The sequence below is a fragment of the Monodelphis domestica genome, chromosome 2 (assembly GCF_027887165.1).
Source record: "Monodelphis domestica isolate mMonDom1 chromosome 2, mMonDom1.pri, whole genome shotgun sequence".
Lineage (NCBI taxonomy): Eukaryota > Metazoa > Chordata > Mammalia > Didelphimorphia > Didelphidae > Monodelphis > Monodelphis domestica.
The window spans coordinates 204,337,957-204,357,300 of record NC_077228.1 but is presented as its reverse complement, the minus strand read 5'-3'; the positions used below and the strand labels follow the sequence as shown (position 1 = coordinate 204,357,300).

The window sequence follows — 19,344 nt, the reverse complement described above, 5'->3', positions numbered from 1 at the left end:
AGAACTTAGCACAGTGCATGACACTATCGTGGGGGCTTAAATGCTTCTTGACTGAACTTGATAGCATCTTTTTGTTTTTATCTTTGCCTTCTGCTTTAGAATCAATACTGTGTATTGGTTCCAAGGCAGAAGAGTGGAAAGGTCTAGGCAATGGGGGTTAAGTGGCTGGCCTGGGGTCACACAACTCGGAATCAGATTTGTACGCAAGACTTCCTATCTCTGGGTCTGGTTCTCTATCCCCTGAGCCACCTTGCTACCCCAATTGATAGCATCTTTAAAGTTCACCAAAACTTTATTTTTCCTTGGATATAAATAGCAGGGTATTGGTAGGAAGAGTACACATAGTATAATCTGCTGTGGGCCCTGAACCCTAATGAAAATGTCCTTAGTTTCTCTCTAAAAAATGAAGATGAAAAATTCTAGACAGAGACACCCAGTCTTGCCTACCCCCTAATACCTTGCAGTTAGCTGTTGCCCTACCTGGGGGGAGCTCATGCCTTTCCTGAGTCCTGTCTCCAGGGCTCTCAAAGTGCTCCGGACCTAAACTGTGAACATCATCTTACTCTTCCTCACTACTGGGGCTCAGGGGTAATTGTTATGGGGTAGGCCAGCCTCCCACAGGGGATGGGGTCTTGGAGGTGGAACAGTGTCGGTGAAATAATGGATGGGACATAGCTTTTGCATTCAACCCACAGCACAAGTTTCACAGGATAAACTGCTCCACCTAGGTTGAAGCCTGGCTTTATTTTATACCCTCACAATTACACATATACTTGGCACATATATGTTTCTATAGAACCTACCAACAGACAGGAAACCTAGGGAGATAGTTAATGAAACATTGTTGCTAAGGGCAGGATCAGAGTGTAGAATCAACATGACCCAGATATAGGTTAGGGAATTCAGAGCATAGATTTGCTAGAAGTTTTTATGCCTAGACAAAAGGATCCTATCTAAGTGGGTATATAACAATCCTTAGCTTTAATTTTGTAAGTGGGCTCTCCTGGTAATATCCTAGGGGGACAGAGTAAGACATGTTGCTCTCATCTATTTTTCCTGGGACTAAGTAAGAATAATAATCATAGCAATTCCAAAAATAAGGGGATGTTAATAATGAAAGTCACTTAGGGGAACTTCCATCCTTCCTGGGGACTGCTTGACAATCCCTGGTTTCCACATGGACCGTGTCAAACAGCATGGTCTTTGATGGCTCCTGGCAGGCAATGCCCTGATCTAGCCCCAGATCTAGCCTCAGCCCAAGCTGGTGCCACAGATATGGCTAACTAGAGAATAAATTTTAATTAGAAACAATGCCCTGTGATAGGGACTCAAGGGTTTCCCAGAGAAACTGGAGGAGGGAGACTCAAGCTGGCTTTGTGAAAAAGTTGGGGAGTGGGCAGCAGCCACAAGCTGGGGCCTTCTCTTTTAGCTTTTGGTCTACTCCCCCCCCCCATTTCTTCTCCCCTTCCCTAGCCCACTGCATGACTCACCTTGGCACAGACACAATGGCTCCAGGGTGGGCACAGAGCCCACTGACTACTGTTCATCAGCCTGACTCTGCTTCTTTCCGAGAAACCCATTGAGCTGAGAGCTTGGGCAGCACCCTGGTTTGGCAGACTTGCAGCCCTGGGATAAAAGCAGCATCGCCTCTTGGGGGAGGACCTTTTTCTCCTCCCAAAACCCTCAGAACAAGACTCTTTTCAGTAAGTGCCCAAGCAAGTGGAAATCAGCAGCCCGAGAATAATTGGGGGTGCAAGGGGTAGGGGGTAAGAGAGGATGCCCAGGGACTAGAGTTTGAACTCTGTGTTATCAAGGCAAGAACACTAAGATCTGGAGACAGGACAGGAATAAGGGTTTCCAAGGGGAAGAGGACTCGGGCATCAGAACTCCCAGTCTGAAGTTTATCTTGAAGGATAACTTCTTGTTCACAGACATTTCCCCCTCCTCATCTCCTTATTTCCCAGAGTATCAGTCCCTAGTTTCTCTTCCTGAGAACCTGTGTGGGAACTCAAAGGATATAAATCTTCAGTGAAATTTTAGTGGGCAAAAAGAGGGGATGGAGAGCTGGGGAAGGGACCCTGGGAACTCTCCCTGGGAGACAGCTCAGCACAGCCCAGCTGCCCCAGCCATCTGTAATGGCTTTGTGGAGCTGTCCAGTCCTGGACTCTGGTGAGGGGACTTAGTCAGAGGAGGCTTATGGGCCAAGGCAGGGTGGCATGGTCGGGCAAGCCAAGGGAATCCTATGTCTTCCCCTCTCTCATCCTAAAGCTCCTCCACCTCCACTTCCCCCAAAGTCATCATTCCCCTCTTTTTTCGAGAAGGAAGACCAAGTCTCAAGAGCATGAGATCATGGAAAGAGTACTAGAATATAAGATAAGAGGCCTGAGTTCTAAGCCTATTTTTGCCACTAGCTACCTAAGTGAACTTGGACATAATTGAGGACCTCTCTAGACCTCTGTTTCCTCCTCTGTAAAATGAGATGGTTGGGTTAAAAGGTCTTGAAGGTCTCTTCCTGCTTTGAGATTCTAGGAGCCAGGTTTCTGGACTAGTAGCTCCTGGCCAAACCCCAAGTCCAAAAAGCTCTTGATAGAGTGGGAAACAAGGAGAGAAAGAATTTTGGGGAATAGCAGAGTCCTGGCCCCTGTTCAGAGAAGAGAATGCCCCAAAGAAGCCCTTTGTTCAGAGTGGGAAGAACTACTATGAGGTGGGTCATGGTAGAACAATTTATTCCAATTCCCTGGAGAATACAAAGGCCAGAAAAAATACAGGGAGGCCTTCTTTCTCTCCCTCCTCCCTTCAGCAGAGTGGTGAGATGAGAAGGGGGGAGTGGGAGAGGAGGGCTCCCCTCCAGGGGGCTTTCTTTGGGCAGCGCCAAATCCCTTTCTAAGGGACAGTGCCAAAACAAACATGGGCAGTGCCAAGCACCAACAGCTCAGGGTAGTGGAGCTGGGTGTGCCTCTCTATAAAGCCCCTTTGGAGCCCCCGCTCCAGCCAGAGCCAAGATGGACAGACGGCGCATCACCTCCTCTGCCCGCCGCTCCTATGCCTCTGAGGTTGTGGTGCGTTTCCCTGGTGCTCGCCGCCTGGCTCCAGCCGCCCGGCTCTCCCCGAGCAGAATGCCACCTCCACTTCCTACCCGGGTAGACTTCTCACTGGCTGAGGCACTGAATGCCAACTTCAAAGAAACACGGTCCAGCGAACGGGCCGAGATGATGGAGCTCAATGACCGCTTTGCCAGCTACATCGAGAAGGTCCGTTTTCTGGAACAACAAAACAAGGTCCTGGCAGGGGAGCTCAACCAGCTTCGGGGCAAAGAGCCGACCAAGTTGGCTGATGTCTACCAGGCTGAGCTGCATCGACTCCGGCTTGAGCTGGATCAGCTGAATGCAAGCAGTGCCCGGCTAGAGATCGAGAGGGATAACCTGGCTGAAGATCTGACCACGCTGAGGCAAAAGTGAGTAGATGGTTGTCTGAAGGGAAAATGGGAGAGGAGAGGGTTCAGTGTGATTCCGAATAGGTTGGGTTCCCTCTATAGAGCGTGGTACAGTAGTAAAGTGCTGGATTTGGAGTCCCAGGGCATGGGATCAAATCCTGGCTCTGCTGCATAACTTTGGCTCTCACCACCTGTCTGGACTTCCATTTCCTCATTGGCAAAATGAAGGAGTTGGTGGGGGCAGCTGGGTAGCTCAGTGGATAGAGAGCCAGACCCAGAGATGGGAGGTCCTGGGTTCAAATCTAACCTCAGACACTTCCTTAGCTGTGTGACCCTGGGCAAGTCATTTAACCCCCATTGCCTAGTCCTTACCACTCTTTGGCCTTGGAACAAATACACAGAATTGATTTTAAGGTAAGGTAAGGGTTTTGGGGGGGGTTGTTTGTTTGTTTTAATGCAGAGGTTAGATTAGATGATCTCTGAGGTGCCCTCTCTCTCTAAATCTGTGATGTAATGATGTTTTCCCTAACTTAATAAGAGTGATCCCTGCTTCTTGGGTCTGCCATGAGGGTGGGGAAAACAAGAGATAAAACTAAAAACATTCACAGAGTGGGGAGATGGAGGTCAGTTTGAGAAGGCTAAATAAAAGGTGTAGGTGGAGCAGATCTCAGGGCCAAATCTGGAAACTATGGAGGCTTTTCTTCCTATTCTCTCCCCTGGGGAAAATGTGTCTGATTCTTGGAGCAGTAGCTCACTCTGGTGTAGAACTCTGGGACAAGCCTCAGTGCCTGGCCTCTGGTGACTTTTGTCTGACAGGATTACTCTGGGTATCTTGCTTGCTCTCTCTGGGACCCAGGACTGTGAGGTAAATTGGGGAAATATGTGAGTGTTTGGGGCATGGGAAAGAGAGAGATCCTGGATGTAGATGAAACTGCTGTAAAATTGTTCTTTAGGGGGCAGCTGGGTGGCTCAGAAGATTGAGAGACAGCCTTAGAGATGGGAGGTCCTGGGTTCAAATACAGCCTCCAATACTTCCTAGCTGTGTGACCCTGGGCAAGTCACTTAACCCCCATTGCCTAGCCCTTACCACTCTTCTGTCTTAGAACCAATACATAGTATTGATTCCAAGATGGAAGGTAAGGGTTAAAAATATTTTTAAAAAAGAAAAAATGATATTAAGACAGGATTTTTAAAAAGTAAAATAACATGTGTATGTAATCCATTAATTAGCAACATGACCTTGGGCAAGTCACTCCCTGGGCCTCCATTTTCTGTCAAATGAGAGAAAGGGACAAAATGATGGCTGAGATCCCTTCCAGCCCCAAGAATCTATGATGAAGATTCTATCTGATGTGTGTTTGTAGGAGCCTGTGTATAGTGTCAGGGCCAAAGGTTTTGCCCTTCCCTAATTTCTCCTTTACCTCCAGGGACTATTGTGACTCTTTTCTCTGTAGCATTCAAATGTCTCATGGTCATTTTGAGGTAACTGTGTGGCATAATGGGCAGAGTCCTGGGCCTGGAGTCAGGAAGACAAGTTCAAATCCAACCTCAGACATTTCCTAATTGTGTCACCCTGACAAGTCACTACTTGCCTCAGTTTCCTCATTTTTAAAATGAGATGGGGAAGGAAGTAGCAACCACTTCAGTATCTTTTTGCATCAGTTTCCTCTACTGTAAAATAAGGATGCTAGTAATGGCACCTGCTTCACAGGGTTATTATAAGGATCAAAGGAGATCATACTTGAAAAAAGTGCCTGGTGCAAACTAAGTGTTATAAAAATGCTTATTCCCTTTCCTTCAGGCTCCAGGAGGAAACCAACCTTCGGCTGGAGGCAGAGAACAGCCTAACAGCTTATAGACAGGTCAGGGGATTTGGAGGGCCTTGAGGGAACCAGGATAAAAGGTGGCATCCCTTAAGCTCAGCCTCTCCCTGTCTGTTGTCTCTGCCCCATCCTCTATTTCTTTCCCAAATCCATCGATCTTGAGCTTTGCCCTCCTCCCCTGGCCTTGGCTTGACTCTAGCCCTCTCTTTTGTCCCTGTTGGACTCATCTCTTGTCCTATTCCTTGGTCCCAGTGGAGAGTCTGTCCCTGGAGAACAAGAGCTGGGCCAGAGCTAAGGGATAAGGAGAGTGTATGTGTGTGTAGATAGAGGGGTGGGGAAGGGGCTATCCTGGGGTCAGAGCTAGTCCTTCTCCTTTCCCTGCCACAGGAGGCTGATGAAGCTGCTCTGGCCCGCCTGGATCTGGAACGGAAGGTCGAGTCCCTACAGGAAGAGATCCGCTTTCTCAGGAAGATTCATGAAGAAGTGAGAGCACCAGGATGTACCAGGATGTTCCCTTGTTAGCCCCCCACCCCCAAACACCCAGGCACACATTGGACAGTTACATGTATGCAAATACCCAATGCTCATAGCCATGGCTATAAGCAATCTCCTTTCTCCTCTCTTCTCTCTCTCTCTCTCTCTCTCTCTCTCTCTCTCTCTCTCTCTCTCTCTCTCTCTCTCTCTCTCTCTCTCTCTCTCTCTCTCCCCCTCCCTCCTCTCTTTCTTCTTTCTCTTTTTACTCTCTCCCTTCCCCCCTCCTCCCCTAGCCCTGCCCCAAGAGAGGAGAAGAGAGAGGGGAAGCATTTCACAGATCTCTATGCCTCATTGCTTCTCATCTTCAACCTTTCAGTCCCTGTGAATCGAGGAGGTGGGATCAACGAGGTGGGAGGGAAAGGAAGGTTGGTCAGATCCAGTCAGTTCCTGGGAGATACCCAGGCCTCCACTTTCTCCCCTTCCCCATCCAGGAGCTTCGAGAGCTACAGGAACAGTTGACCCAGCATCAAGTACATGTAGAACTGGATGTGGCCAAACCAGACCTCACTGCTGCCTTGCGTGAAATCCGAACCCAGTACGAGGCTATGGCCTCCAGTAACATGCAGGAGACTGAGGAGTGGTACCGGTCCAAGGTGGGTCTGCCCTCCAGACCTCAAATCCTTATTTCTGAGCCCCAGGTTCTCCAGGCCTACCCTGTGGCATCTCTTCCTTCTCAATAGAAATGCCATTTTGCTCTGGTTCTACATTTGTATGATACCTTGTTCTTTGTGCATGTATGTGTGTGTGTTTAACCCTTATATTCTTAGTGGGCAAGGGCTAGGCAATTGTCATTAAGTGACTTGTCCAGGATCACCCAACTAGGAAGTATCTGAGACCAGGTTTGAACCTTCTGACTCCAGGCCTGGCTCTCTATCCACTGAGCCATCCAGCTGTCCTTCTACCTTGTTTTTTTTTTCATACTTATCATCTATCATATTTGTTTCTCTGAGAAATGAAGGGCATGGCAGACAATGGAGTAAAGAGAACCAATAGGCTTGGGTGAGAGTAGCAGGGTAGATAAACTGGGGTGACTAGGGTTAATGGAATTTTGGGAGGGCTCCAAGGAAGGCATCAAAATCTACCTCCTACCCTTGTCCCCCCCAACCCCCTCTAGACCCATTCCTCTTTTGTCTATACTCCAAACTAGGCCAGCACTTTTTCCCTCCCCGAGTCTTCCCAATGCTAACCCCAAGTTTATCTACCTCCCCATCCTCACCCAAGCCCACTGATTTGCTTTCTTCCATCCCCTGCCAGTTTGCAGACTTGACAGATGCTGCAGCCCGGAACGTGGAGCTGTTGCATCAGGCCAAGCATGAGGCCAATGAGTACCGTCGACAGCTGCAGTCCATGACCTGTGACCTGGAGTCCCTTCGTGGCACTGTGAGCAAGCGAGAGGGGCAAAGACCCTACTGTTGGGCAGATGGGACCACATAGGCATGGACTAAGATAATGTATCCCTTGTGCTGTGCTTCAAGTCCTCTCACCTCCAAGGCCTGGGCTGTCTGAGGGTGCTTAGGGGGTGGTCCCCGGGGTGGTATCCCAGGATGGATCCTATAAAGACAAGAGCCATTTGGTTTGTTTGGGAAGAATGAGTCCCTGGAAAGGCAGATGCGAGAACTGGAGGAGCGGCATGCCAGGGAGGCAGCTGGCTACCAGGAAGCATTGGCGAGACTGGAGGAAGATGGGCAGAGCCTCAAGGATGAGATGGCCCGGCACCTGCAAGAGTACCAGGAGCTGCTCAATGTCAAGTTGGCCCTAGATATTGAAATTGCCACCTACAGGAAACTGTTGGAGGGGGAGGAAAGCCGGTAAGATTTAGTGGCTCCTGCTAATTGGGCCCTCCATATTCTGGCCCCTGACTAGGAGGTCCCATCCTCAGAACCCTAAACAGCAATTTCTGTACCCAGAGCAAGCAACCCCAAATTCCCCATGGCAAGTGGCAGGAAATGAACCCTCAGAGATAGCTAAGCAAGTTACCATCAGAAATGGGCATGGGAAGAGACCATCTGCTATATACTATAAGTATACTATCTCATAGCTTTCTATTTTAAATAATTATTATTGCTACACTCAATGGTTTCTGTCCTGCAAATGAATGCAAGTACTGTCATCACCATTTAAATTTTGGTACCCTAGGTACCTACTCACTCTATTCTCATCCCAATTTATGAATCCCTTGACTTAGTTCCCATGATCCTTTGGCCCATAGGCTCCTGATTCCTCCTTCCTTGCCCATCAATACTATGGGATAGCTAAAACCTTTGGGATCAGCAATGCTCACCCTCTTACTGTTGCCCTTGGTGTCCTTTCCAAAGTCCTCCCTATCCTTCCCTTCCCCGGTCTTTCAAGGTCCACCTCTGTTCTTATCGTTCCTCCCCTTCCCTGTTGTCATTCCCCATTACCCTTCCCATTATACCTCCTCTCCCCTGACTTTCCACTTCTCTCTACCCATAACTGCTTTAAAATTCAACTGCTGAGGATTCTTCAACCTCCTACCCCAGGATTTTTCCATTCCCTTCTCTCAGATTCCTAACCCAACTTTATAACATCCAAATCATCTGTCTGCCTTTTTTTCTGAATCTATCTCTTTTCCTAGGGGAGTCTTCTCAGACAAAGTATGCTTATAGCACTCCTTTGATCCTAAAGAAACTTCAATTCTAGGGGCAATTAGGTGGCTCAGTGGCTAGAGAGCCAGGCCTGGGGATGAGAGGTCCTGGGTTCAAATCTGGCCTGAGACACTCTCTAGCTGTGTGATCCTGAGCAAGTCACTTAACCCCATTGCCTAGCCCTTACTGTTTTTCTGTCTTAGAACCAATACACAGTATTGGTTCTGTCTTAGAACCAATAGACAGAAGGTAAGGATTTTTTAAAAATTCAATTCCCCACCAAGACCTGTCTGAAATTATTTGTCTGGGAAGCTAGGAGGCTGAGCAAGAGCCCATGGAAAGCCCAGCATACATATTTCCCTGACCTTGGAGAGAGATTGCACAGATCTCAGATCTCTGTCATTGTTGTAATAAGCCGGGACAGGGTTGTTTGTGAATGGGACAGATAGAGGGAATTGTTTTGACCTTCGTTTTATGCCTTGACTTTCCCAGAGAGCAAAGAAAGAGTGGGGTCTCCCCTACCCCCAGACCCTTCCAAATCTGCTCATCCCACTCATTCTCTGCTCCCTTTTAGCATCACCATTCCAGTACAGACATTCTCCAATCTGCAAATCCGAGGTCAGTGGGGATGGCTGGAGTGAGGGAGTGGGGTGGAGTGTGAAGACTTGGGGAGGCAAAAGACCCACTGAGGTCTCTGAGAGGAAAGGTCCCATGTGCCTGTTGAGGTATTTATTCCAGTGTCTATGAGGCAAAGAGGGTGTCCAGCTGAAGGCTTTTGGGAACACCAAGGTTTCTTGCCAATATGCATCCTCTGGGGGCCTCAAGGCAGCTCCCAGACAACCCTCTAAGTCTTTCTTCAAACGGTCTTATGGAGTGTCCCTCTCTTGGCTCTTACCACGTGTTCTCCCACTTGAGACTCATTCTTTAGGAGTCTGTGGGGAGAACACGAAGTGATCTCTCAGCTTCCCTTCCCCCTCCCCACCATCTCACATAATCTTCTGAGAATTTTCTAGGAAGGGGGATTCCTCCAATTACTCTAGGGAAGAAGAGTCGACATGACATAGTGGATAAAGTTTGAGTCTTGGAGTCTGGGAATATTCCACAAATTTTTTTTTAGCACACACTCTGTGCCAGGCACTGTGCTAGGTGCTGGGGATACAGATAAGAGAACAAGACAATGCTTGCCCTCAAGGAGTCTACATGCCTAAAGATAAGAAATATACATATGTTCCAAGCTAGAAGAGTGGTAAAAGAGCCAGGCAATTTGGGTAAGTGACTTGCCCAGGGTCACATAGCTAGGAAATATCTAAGGCCAGATTTGAACTCAGGACCTCCTTATGTCTAGATCTGTCTCTCAATCCACTGAGCTATCCAGCTGCTTCCCAAAGATAAGAAATATTAAGCTTTATACACATGCATTTCAACATGGGGCTGGAAAGGGGATAGCATTAGAACTAGAGCTGGGCCTTGAAGGGAGCTAGAGATTCCCAGAGGCAGTAATAAAGGGGGAGATGGGTTCAAATCCCACCTCAGGCACTTACTGTGTGACCCATGGCCTATTCACCCAAACACTATCTGCTTCCAGCAATTTCTCATAGATTTATCTCATAAATCAAAGACATGGAGAGAGCTCTTTATTTAAACAACAGGAATTTCTCCACTTTGAGAAAATCTCATTAATTACAAGAGAAAAGACAAGAGATAAAAATAACAAATGAGGTGGGATGGGGGAGTTACTAATTTCCATCAAGCCTCAAAATAATAATTATCCTTGATAATCAAAGTAATGTCAGAGATCAAGCCTGATTTCTCTTGTCTCCCTGACTCTACTCAAGTCAAAATGAAGGACTTGGATTCCATCACTCGATCAGTTACTCAACTGGTCAGTGTTTATAAAGTACCTACTATGTGTCAGGCATTGTGGATACAAATATGAAGAATAAAACAATCTCTGTTCTTAAGAAGCTTATATTCATTTTTTAAAAACCCTTACCTTCCATCTTAGAATCAGTACTGTGTATTGGTTTCAAGGCAGAAGAGTGGTAAGGGCTAAGCAATGGGGAGTTAAGTGACTTGTCCAGGGTGACACAGCTGGGAAGATTCTGAAGTCAGATTTGAACCCAGGATCTCTTGTCTCTGTAGGCCTGGTTCTCAGTCCACTGAGCCACCCAGTTGCCCCCCAGAAGCTTATATTCAAATGGGGTAACAAGTACATATTTAAGTAATAACAAGTCTATACTTAATACATCTATACAAATATATGTGTATATACACTTAAAGGTATCTCTTCCATATCATGATTTTCTCCATTTAGGTTTTGATATACTGCTAGTTGGCATAAGAATTTATGAAGGGGGGACAAGAGCAGCTAAGTAGCTGAGTGGGTTAAGAGCCAGGCCTAGGGATGAGCATTCTAGGGTTCAAATCTGGCCTCAAACACTTTGTAGTTGTGTGACCCTGGGCAAGTTACTTAATTCTCATTGCCTAGCCCTCACTATCTTCTCTTTAAAAAAGGGGGGGCAGCTGGGCAAGTCAGTGGATTGAGAGTCAGGATGGGAGATGGGAGGTACTGGGTTCAAATATGGCCTCAGATACTTCCCAGCTATGTGACCCTGGGCAAGTCACTTGACCCCCATTGCCTAGCTCTTCCCACTCTTCTGCCTTGGAGCCAATACACAGTATTGATTCCAAGATGGCAGGTAAGGGCTTTAAAAAAAAGAATTTATGTGGGAATTTCAAAGGTTATTTTTTAAATGTCTTTTGTTATATATGCAATATGTTCAGTATTATTCTCCTCAGATTTGTTTAATTTTTAAACTATTTATTTTGTATTTTTAATAAATATTTTACTTAACATTGATCTACATATAGCTGATGATCAAATACTTAACTCAGATATTACAATAAGGAACTGTAAATACCTCATAAAAGAAAAAGAAAAAAATTCAGACTTATTTTCTGGTATGAAGAGAAGGCCAAAAAATTTTACACTAGATTTTACAGGTTGAGGGGCTGCCATTGGGCCAGTGGGATACCTGTATATTCTGTATACACAGAAGAAATATAAGGAGAAGCAATACAAAGTACAAGGTTGCTAGGGGTACCAGTATTGGGGGATCAGGATAGGCTTCATGTGAAAGGTGATACTTGAAATAAGAGAGGGATTCTACGAGGCAGAGGTGGGGCTCAAAGTGTACATTCCCAGCCTGGGAGATGGCTAATACAAAGATGGGGAGATGGGGGAATAGAGTGTGTGAGGAATAGGGGAGAAAAGTTAGTCTGACTATATTATAAAGAGAAATAATGTATAAAGGAGTTAGAAAGACAGCTTAGAGCCAGGCCAAGTTTTGAAAGTCTGTAAAAGGTACAACAGAGTTTAAATTTTATTCCAGAGATAGAGGTGAGTCACAGTTTATTAAATAAGGTCAGATGTGTGTTTGGGAAAATTCACTTGAAAAAAAGAGGAAAAGGGGACAGTTAAGTAACTCAGGGGATAGACACAACGCCTGGAAACAAGAGGTCTTGGGTTCAAATTTGACCTCAGACACTTCCTAGTTGTGTGACCCTGGGCAAGTCACTTAATCCCCATTGCCTAGCCCTTACCACTCTTCTGCCTTGGAACCAATACACAATATTGATTCTAAGACAGAATGTGAGGGTTTAAAAAAAAGGGGAGGTGAGAGATATAGGGAAATAGTTCGTCATGAGCTAGAGGAATGTCAGGTTTGTTTTTTTTTAACTCTTATCTTCTGTCGTAGTATTAAGTATAGTACTTACTAAGTATTGGTACTAAGGCAGAAGAGAGATAAGGGCTAGGCAATGGGGGTCAAGTGACTTGCCCCAGGGTCACACGGCTAGAAAGTGTTTGAGTTTGGATTTGAACCCAGAACTCACCATCTAGCTACTCCATCATAGTTCTTTGGGGGTTGTTTGTTTGTTTTCATAATCATAGTTTTTTATTTAGGAAGTGGAATCATAGATAAAATCTGGTAGATTATAGAGGAGAATCTGTATATGAATATTCTTTTTTTTTACTATTTCTCTTTTCTTTTTTTTTATTAATTTATTTAGTCAATTTAGAACATTATTCCTTGGTTACAAGAATCACATTATTTCCCTCCCTCCCCTCCACCCACCCTTCCTGCAGCCAATGCCCAATTTCATTGGGTATTACATGTGTCCTTGAGCAGAACCCATTTCCATGTTGTTGGTATTTGCATTAGGATGTTCATTTAGAGTCTACATCCCCAGCCACATCCCCTCGACTCATGTAATCAAGCAGTTGTTTTTCTTCTGTGTTTCTACTCCCACAGTTTTTCCTCTGAATGTGGATAGTGGTTTTTCTCATAGGTTCCTCCAAGTTGTTCAGGATCACTGCATTGCCACTAATGGAGAAGTCCATTACCTTCGATTGTACCACAGTGTACCAGTCTCTGTGTACAGTGTTCTCCTGGTTCTGTTCCTCTCACTCTGCATTACTTCCTGGAGGTCGTTCCAATCTCCATGGAATTCCTCCACTTTATTATTCCTTTTAGGACAATAGTATTCCATCACCAACATATACCACAATGTGTTCAGCCATTCCCCAATTGAAGGGCATCCCCTCATTTTCCAATTTTTTGCCACCTCAAAGAGCGCAGCTATGAATATTCTTGTACAGGTCTTTTTCCTTATTATCTCTTTGGGGTACAAACCCATCAGTGCTATGGCTGGACCAAAGGGCAGACAGTCTTTAACACCCTTTGGGCATAGCTCCAAATTGCCCTCCAGAATGGTTGGATCAATTCACAACTCCACCAGCAATGCATTAATGTCCCTTCTTTGCCACATCCCCTCCAGCATTCATTACTTTCCTTTGCTGTCATGTTAGCCAATCTGCTAGGAGTGAGGTGATACCTCTGAGTTGTTTTGATTCACATCTCTCTGATTATAAGAGATTTAGAACACTTTTTTATGTGCTTATTAATAGATTTGATTTCTTTAACTGAAATTTGCCTTGTATAGGAATATTCTTGAATTAGAGAGGTGTAGGTCATAAGAATTAAGGTGACTAAGGCTTTGGGCTGTTAACCCCTCTGAGAGGGCATTACTACAGATGCTGAAGCTTCCTAGTAAGAGGGCAAGAGTTGGGGAGGAGAGGAAGACAGTGAGGTGGACCCTAAACCCCTTGAGTGATCTGGGAGAGCTACCAGGCAAACAGCCACCATGATCTAAATCAAGTGGAAAATGTTGACACTATGAATTGGGAGGAGAGTTTGCTGAGTCAACAACAGTCTGAAGTGGCAATGAGGAGCAAGAAATAGCTAGAATCCCCCTCAAGGACCAGCTTAAGTATGTAGGGAGCCAGGGTTGGGGTTGGGGGTGAGTATGTGCATGAATGAAGAAAAGGATGACCTGCATTTTCTGGAAGGAAGGCAGGTCTCCAGGAGAACAAGTATGAGAAAAAGAGGTCCATGATGAAAGGATACTGATTCACCATGGAATGGGAATTCTGGAGGGTAGACTAAGAGGGGTGGGAAGATTTGGAATGAGACAGATGTGGAAGAGTAGATTGAGGATAGTTTGCTTCTTGGTAATCATTGATTAATGGAAGAATGAGGAGGAAAAGAGGTGGTGGGAATTTGTTAGCCATGGGTGTAATACTAGGTGGCAGATGAATAATGATGAGCCCAGAGTCTCCAAGGAGTATTTCATGACCCCTACGGTCCCTCCTAGTTCAAAATTCATTGATCACAGAATCAAAGACTCTTTGAGCTAGAAGGGGCTTTCAAAGTACATTTAGTCCAGTCCTCTCATTTTATAGGTGAGGAAACTGAAGCCCAGGGATGGTGAATTGAATTGATTTGAGCAACCCAAGTATTATGTCCAAGGCTTCTTCCATTCCCAGAAAAAGAAAACCTACACACTAGTCTTTCAATGTTCAAGGACTCAACTAAGATTCATTTTCTTAGTTACAGAATGTCAAAGTTGGGAAGAACCTTGGAATTCACCAAGAACAAATCCCTTGGGACAGTTAGGTGGTTCAGTGGACAGTCACAACTGGAGATGGGAGGTTCTGGGTTCAAATCTGGACTCATGATACTTTCTAGCTGTATGACCCTAGGCAAGTCACTTAACCCCAGTTGCCTAGCCCTTTTTGTTCTTCTGCCTTGGAACCAATACTCAGTATCCATTCTAATACAGAAGAAAGAGTTTTAAAAATCCCTCAGTTTACATTTAGGATGCAACTGAGGTCAAAAGGGTCACCCAAAGAGTTAACAGTAGACTTAGTCCAACCAAAGTCTTTTGTTGCCCAGTTCAGGGATTTTTGTTTTCTCTCCACTATACAATTTTTCTGTTTTCTACCCTTGACCTCTATTGTGTTTGTTTTGAGAACCTTCCCCTGGATTCAGCCCTTGGCTTGGCTTCCTCGTCCCTCTAGTTATACTGTCCTGTCACCAGCATCTTATGTTGGGTAAAGTTTTATATTCCCTGTTCTTAATTTAAAAAATAGGCAAGTCAAGCATTTAATCTCTCTCTTCCAAGAGGGAGAGAAGCTAATGAAGTATCTTTTAACTTCTTCAGTGTGATCCCTGACTCATTTCTTTCTGTGAATCAGCAACCTTTATCTTCCACTTCTTGCTAGGAGATATTTTTTCTTGGGGGTGGAGGGGAAATGGTATATTGCCTTGTTGTTCAACTTATATGATTGAAGGTAGGTGGTAGAGTAAGGTAGATGGGGGTCCTGGTGCCTAGGATGCCTGCCCCTAACAAAGGAGTCTTTCCTTGCCCGTAGAGACCAGCCTGGACACCAAGTCTGTGTCAGAAGGACATCTCAAGAGAAGCATTGTAGTCAAGACTGTCGAGATGCGTGATGGAGAGGTAATTGACTGGAAGTCTGGAAGGAGCCCTTCCTCCCAGCCCAGTATTATGAGAATTCACTATCTAGGGTTTTTTCCAGGGAACTCAGCATGGAGGAATGATCAGTGGTCTGTGTCTCATAGGGAAGGGCTATGTGTAAGGAAAGCTATCAGAAGATAAAAGCCCAAGCTCTATCTTACCCTTCTTCTCAATTTAGCTCTGAATAAGATTGTATCTGTAGGTACTTACCTGTAGGCAGAAATATTATTTCTTTTTTAAAGGAGAGTTAACTGAGGCCTGGGGGGCCTAGATCATTTGTTCAAAGTTGAACAGCTAATGTTAGAACCAAAATCTGAATTAATCCAGAGGTATATAGGCCATTAGATGATCTCAGTGAAGAATAAAGGAATTAGGGGACAGTTCAGTGGCTCAGTAGATTGAGAGCCAGACCTGGAGACCAGAAGTCCTGGATTCAAATCTGACCTCAGATATGTTCTAGCTGTGTGAATCTGGGCAAGTCACTAAACCCCCATTTCCTAGCCTTTACCACTCTTCTACCTTAGAATCAAAATATAGTATTGATTCTAAGATGGAAGATAAATTAAAAAAAAAAAGAGTAAAGGAATTATAAGCATGTCTTCTTCCCCCATGTGGTTCTGATTTGAACAATAAAGGGGAGTATGGGCATTTGATAGCTGGGTAGCTCAGTGGACTGAGAGCCAGGCCTAGAAACAGGTCCTGGGTTCAAATCTGGCCTCAGACACTTCCTGGGCAATCACTTCACCCCCATTGCCTAGCCCTTACTGCTCTTCTGCCTTGGAACGAATACAAGATATTGATTCTAAGGTGGAAGATATGGGTTTAAAAAAAAAGGGGGGAGTATGGGGAAATGGGCTCCAGTTTTCTAGCCCATCTCCCCATACTCCTCTTTCTTTTTTTCAAGGAAAAGGTTTTGTTGGTGGAAAATAACTTGGACTAAATATATGCCTGCCCTCCCTCTCTCTCTCTCTCTCTCTCTCTCTCTCTCTCTCTCTCTCTCTCTCTCTCTCTCTCTCTCTTTCTCTTTCCCTTCCTACATTTAGGTCATTAAGGAGTCTACGAAGGAGCACAAAGACGTGTGAAGTGGGAGCCATCCAGAGAGCTGTTGTGACAGGGGGCAGAGTAGTTGCCTTGGCCCCTGTGCCAGAAGTTGTAGATCTATTCTGAGCCAGGGCCCATAGCTCCCATCTTCCTCCCTTCCCCCAGCGGCAGCCTCTTGCTGGCTTTGTCTCGGGCTCCCATCAGCATCAGGACTTGCCACACTTGTCACAATTTCTCCGATTTTCCAGTCCCCTCTCCTACTAACTGGACAGAACGAGCCTCTAGCGTCTGTATTTCTGGCACTAATCATTAGGGGATGTTGCTAGAGGTGCTTAGAACTCAGTTTGGTAGGGAGGAGAAGCGATCAGAAGGGAGAACATTGCTGGAGGTGACTCTCCCTTGACCCTTCCCACATCTTTGTTTCTATGGCAACTATTGCCAGGGCACCAGGAAGCCCAGAGCTGTCATTCCTGGACTGGGGGAGGGGTTGGAGCTTGGGAGGGGGGTGGGTGTTGTTTGGGTCCCTTATTATCAGGCTGAAGAAGAAAAAAAATAAGGCCTAGCAAGTGGAAAGGCAGGGGTCCTTATAACAGAGGCTGATTTCCCATTCTCTGGCCCTGACCCGGAAGAGGCCACCAGGGATGTTCATGGAAGTAGTTATTACTCGGTTATTAAGAATTATGACTCAAATTTCTACAACTCACATTATGACTCACATATATATTTATATTTAAGGTTGACAATTCGCCTTTGTTTGAAATATATTGGTGAGGTAGACAAAAATATCCCATTTTTAAGAAGAGTAAATTGAGACTCCAGGAGCCAAAGGTCACTCAGCTAGCATTAGAAACCAAGATCTGAATCCAGATCTCCTGACTCCAAATCCAATCTTCTTTTCCCTTGTCTTCTGAATTCCAGGAGAATCAAATATCCCAGTTGACGTCAGGAGTCATTGTTAATATAGTACATTATCACTTGTTACTTACAGATCTTCAGGTTATAGATCTAGAGCTAGAAGGGACTTTAGAGGCCTCAGTAGCCTAAGCCTTTCATTTTACCGAGGGGGATATTAAAGCTCAAAAGCCACTTAGTACCCAGTTGACCTTGGACAAGTCACTGTGCTTAGTGACTTGTTTCACAGTCCTCTTTAGACCTCCCCACCTCCACAGTCCTTCACCTTTCTCCATCTTTTTCCATTTCATATCTATATGTATTACCTATGTAGTATAGCCTCTATATAAATCTAAGCCTGAACAAGTCACTCAGACTTATCCAGTCACTAAGTAAAATGACTTATCCAAGGTCACTCAGACTTATCCAAAGTTACTAAGTAAAATGACTTGCCCAAATTACTCAGACTTGAACAGTCACCAAGTTGTGTTTTGTTCAGTCATCCAAACTTCTCCACGGTCACCCACTTAAGTGACTTGTTTAAGATCACCCAGCTAGAATGGCAGAATTGGGATTTCAACTCAGTTCCTTTGATTCCACAACCAGCACACTTCCCAGTGTACTATCTTGGCCCCAGAGAATCAGCATTGCAGTACCCCCACCCCAGAGGTGGTTGCAGCAGGGACATTTAAGGGGATTACGGCTTGGGAAATTCTTGTATTTGGAGGAAGCCACTTGGAGTTCCATTCTCAGATCTTCAAATTGGAAAGAAGGGGGGAAACACTTTGGGGGTGGGGTAAGAAAGTCTCTGGTGTTTGTGGAGGGAGAAAGCAGATGAGAGGCAGAGAGGAAACAGAGGAGGTAGCTGTTCAGTGAATTCCCAGATGTGGGTCAGGAGAGGCCTGAAGAAGTTCGATGGAGACTTGAGAGTCTGATCTGCAAGAAGCCTGGGGGTGGAAATCTATTTCAATGGCACTGTCTCTCCCTCGCCCCCATTCCTCAGTTTGAACCAGGTGGAGAGGGTGAAGCTAAGAACTCCTGCCATGCTTCACTAGCTCCTTCATCTGGCTTCTGTATCATGGCTCTTAAGAGGTTAACATACTCTTCATAATGCTAGATTCTATTGGGGAAACTAGAAGAGTAGGAGAGACAGACACAGAAAGACAGAGAGAATACTACCAAGCTTAGGGGTACATGTAGTTTGCTTCTAAGGCCTCTTTTTTACCCAGTCACAGTCTCACAGTCCTTCTCTTTAGATCACCCCACCACCACAGCCCTTCACCTTTCCCCATCTTTTTTCAATTCCTCTCTATATAAACCATCTAGATAATATAGCCTCTTTCTCTCAATCTAAGCCTGAACTTATTTTCCTCTACCTTTCCTCCCTCTTTTAAATTCAGACAGGAGGGTCTATAATTTCCTGTTTCCTGGTATAAATTTAATCCCTAGGCCCTCAAGTCAAATTTAGTAGTGGTCCTTTCCCTTAGTAATTCCCCAAGTCCAGAAATGTCCACATTAGGAGCCATAGATGCTGCTTGGATGGTAGCTATCTCTCACACATTGCTAACTAGCTGTATTTCTAATGTTCTAAAGACCTCCCTCCCTCTCTCCCACCACACACATCAGCCTTGTTCCCCATTTTTAAAATGGGAAAACTAAGGAATGGAATCAAGGGAAGAGATTAGGTTTGGGAGGTAGATTTAAAATCAGGAGCTCTTGGGCAAAATCTACTCCTTAGCATTCCATATAAGGCTTTGCTAGTAGACGAATACACAGGAAGCCTAAAAAGTGATCTGGGGCATTCATTCCAGGACCCCTATTTCATACCAACAGGCTGGACCTTGGAAGATAATGGAGAACCTTTCCTCTTTCTCAGGTTTCCTTCAACCATGATTTTTCCTTAGCTCTGTCTCCTCATTGCTACTCCATTGCTGTTTTGTCAGTTGAAGAGCCTAAATAAACAAGTGTGATCTGCATTCCCTGGAGTGAGCACCTGATTTGTATCTGAGTGGAGCACCCTGGCCAGAACTCAGGCAGGAGCAAACTTTGCTGTCCCCCCTAGCCCTGAATTCCATCGCAGCTGAAAGTCACCAGTGTTTCTTTCCTCTGGCATTTATCCCAAACCAATTCCATTCCC

At 45.3% G+C, this 19,344-nt stretch overlaps 1 protein-coding gene across 1 annotated transcript; it reads left to right on the top strand.

Moving 5' to 3' along the window:
- The first annotated feature begins 2,755 nt into the window (after positions 1-2,755).
- Positions 2,756-19,183, top strand: GFAP (glial fibrillary acidic protein). Its single transcript, XM_001368231.4, has 9 exons — positions 2,756-3,454; positions 5,235-5,295; positions 5,644-5,739; positions 6,222-6,383; positions 7,045-7,170; positions 7,378-7,598; positions 8,971-9,014; positions 15,172-15,257; positions 16,319-19,183. The coding sequence occupies exons 1-9, from the start codon at positions 3,003-3,005 to the stop codon at positions 16,355-16,357; spliced, it is 1,287 nt and encodes a 428-aa protein (XP_001368268.2). The 5' UTR covers positions 2,756-3,002; the 3' UTR covers positions 16,358-19,183.
- The last annotated feature ends 161 nt before the right edge of the window (positions 19,184-19,344 follow it).

Coding starts and splice junctions, on each gene's coding strand:
- GFAP (XM_001368231.4), top strand. CDS start 3,003: ATGGACAGACGGCGCATCACCTCCTCTGCCCGCCGCTCCTATGCCTCT. Junction 5,740..6,221: donor TCAGGAAGATTCATGAAGAA/GTGAGAGCACCA, acceptor TTCCCCATCCAG/GAGCTTCGAGAGCTACAGGA. Junction 7,599..8,970: donor TTGGAGGGGGAGGAAAGCCG/GTAAGATTTAGT, acceptor GCTCCCTTTTAG/CATCACCATTCCAGTACAGA.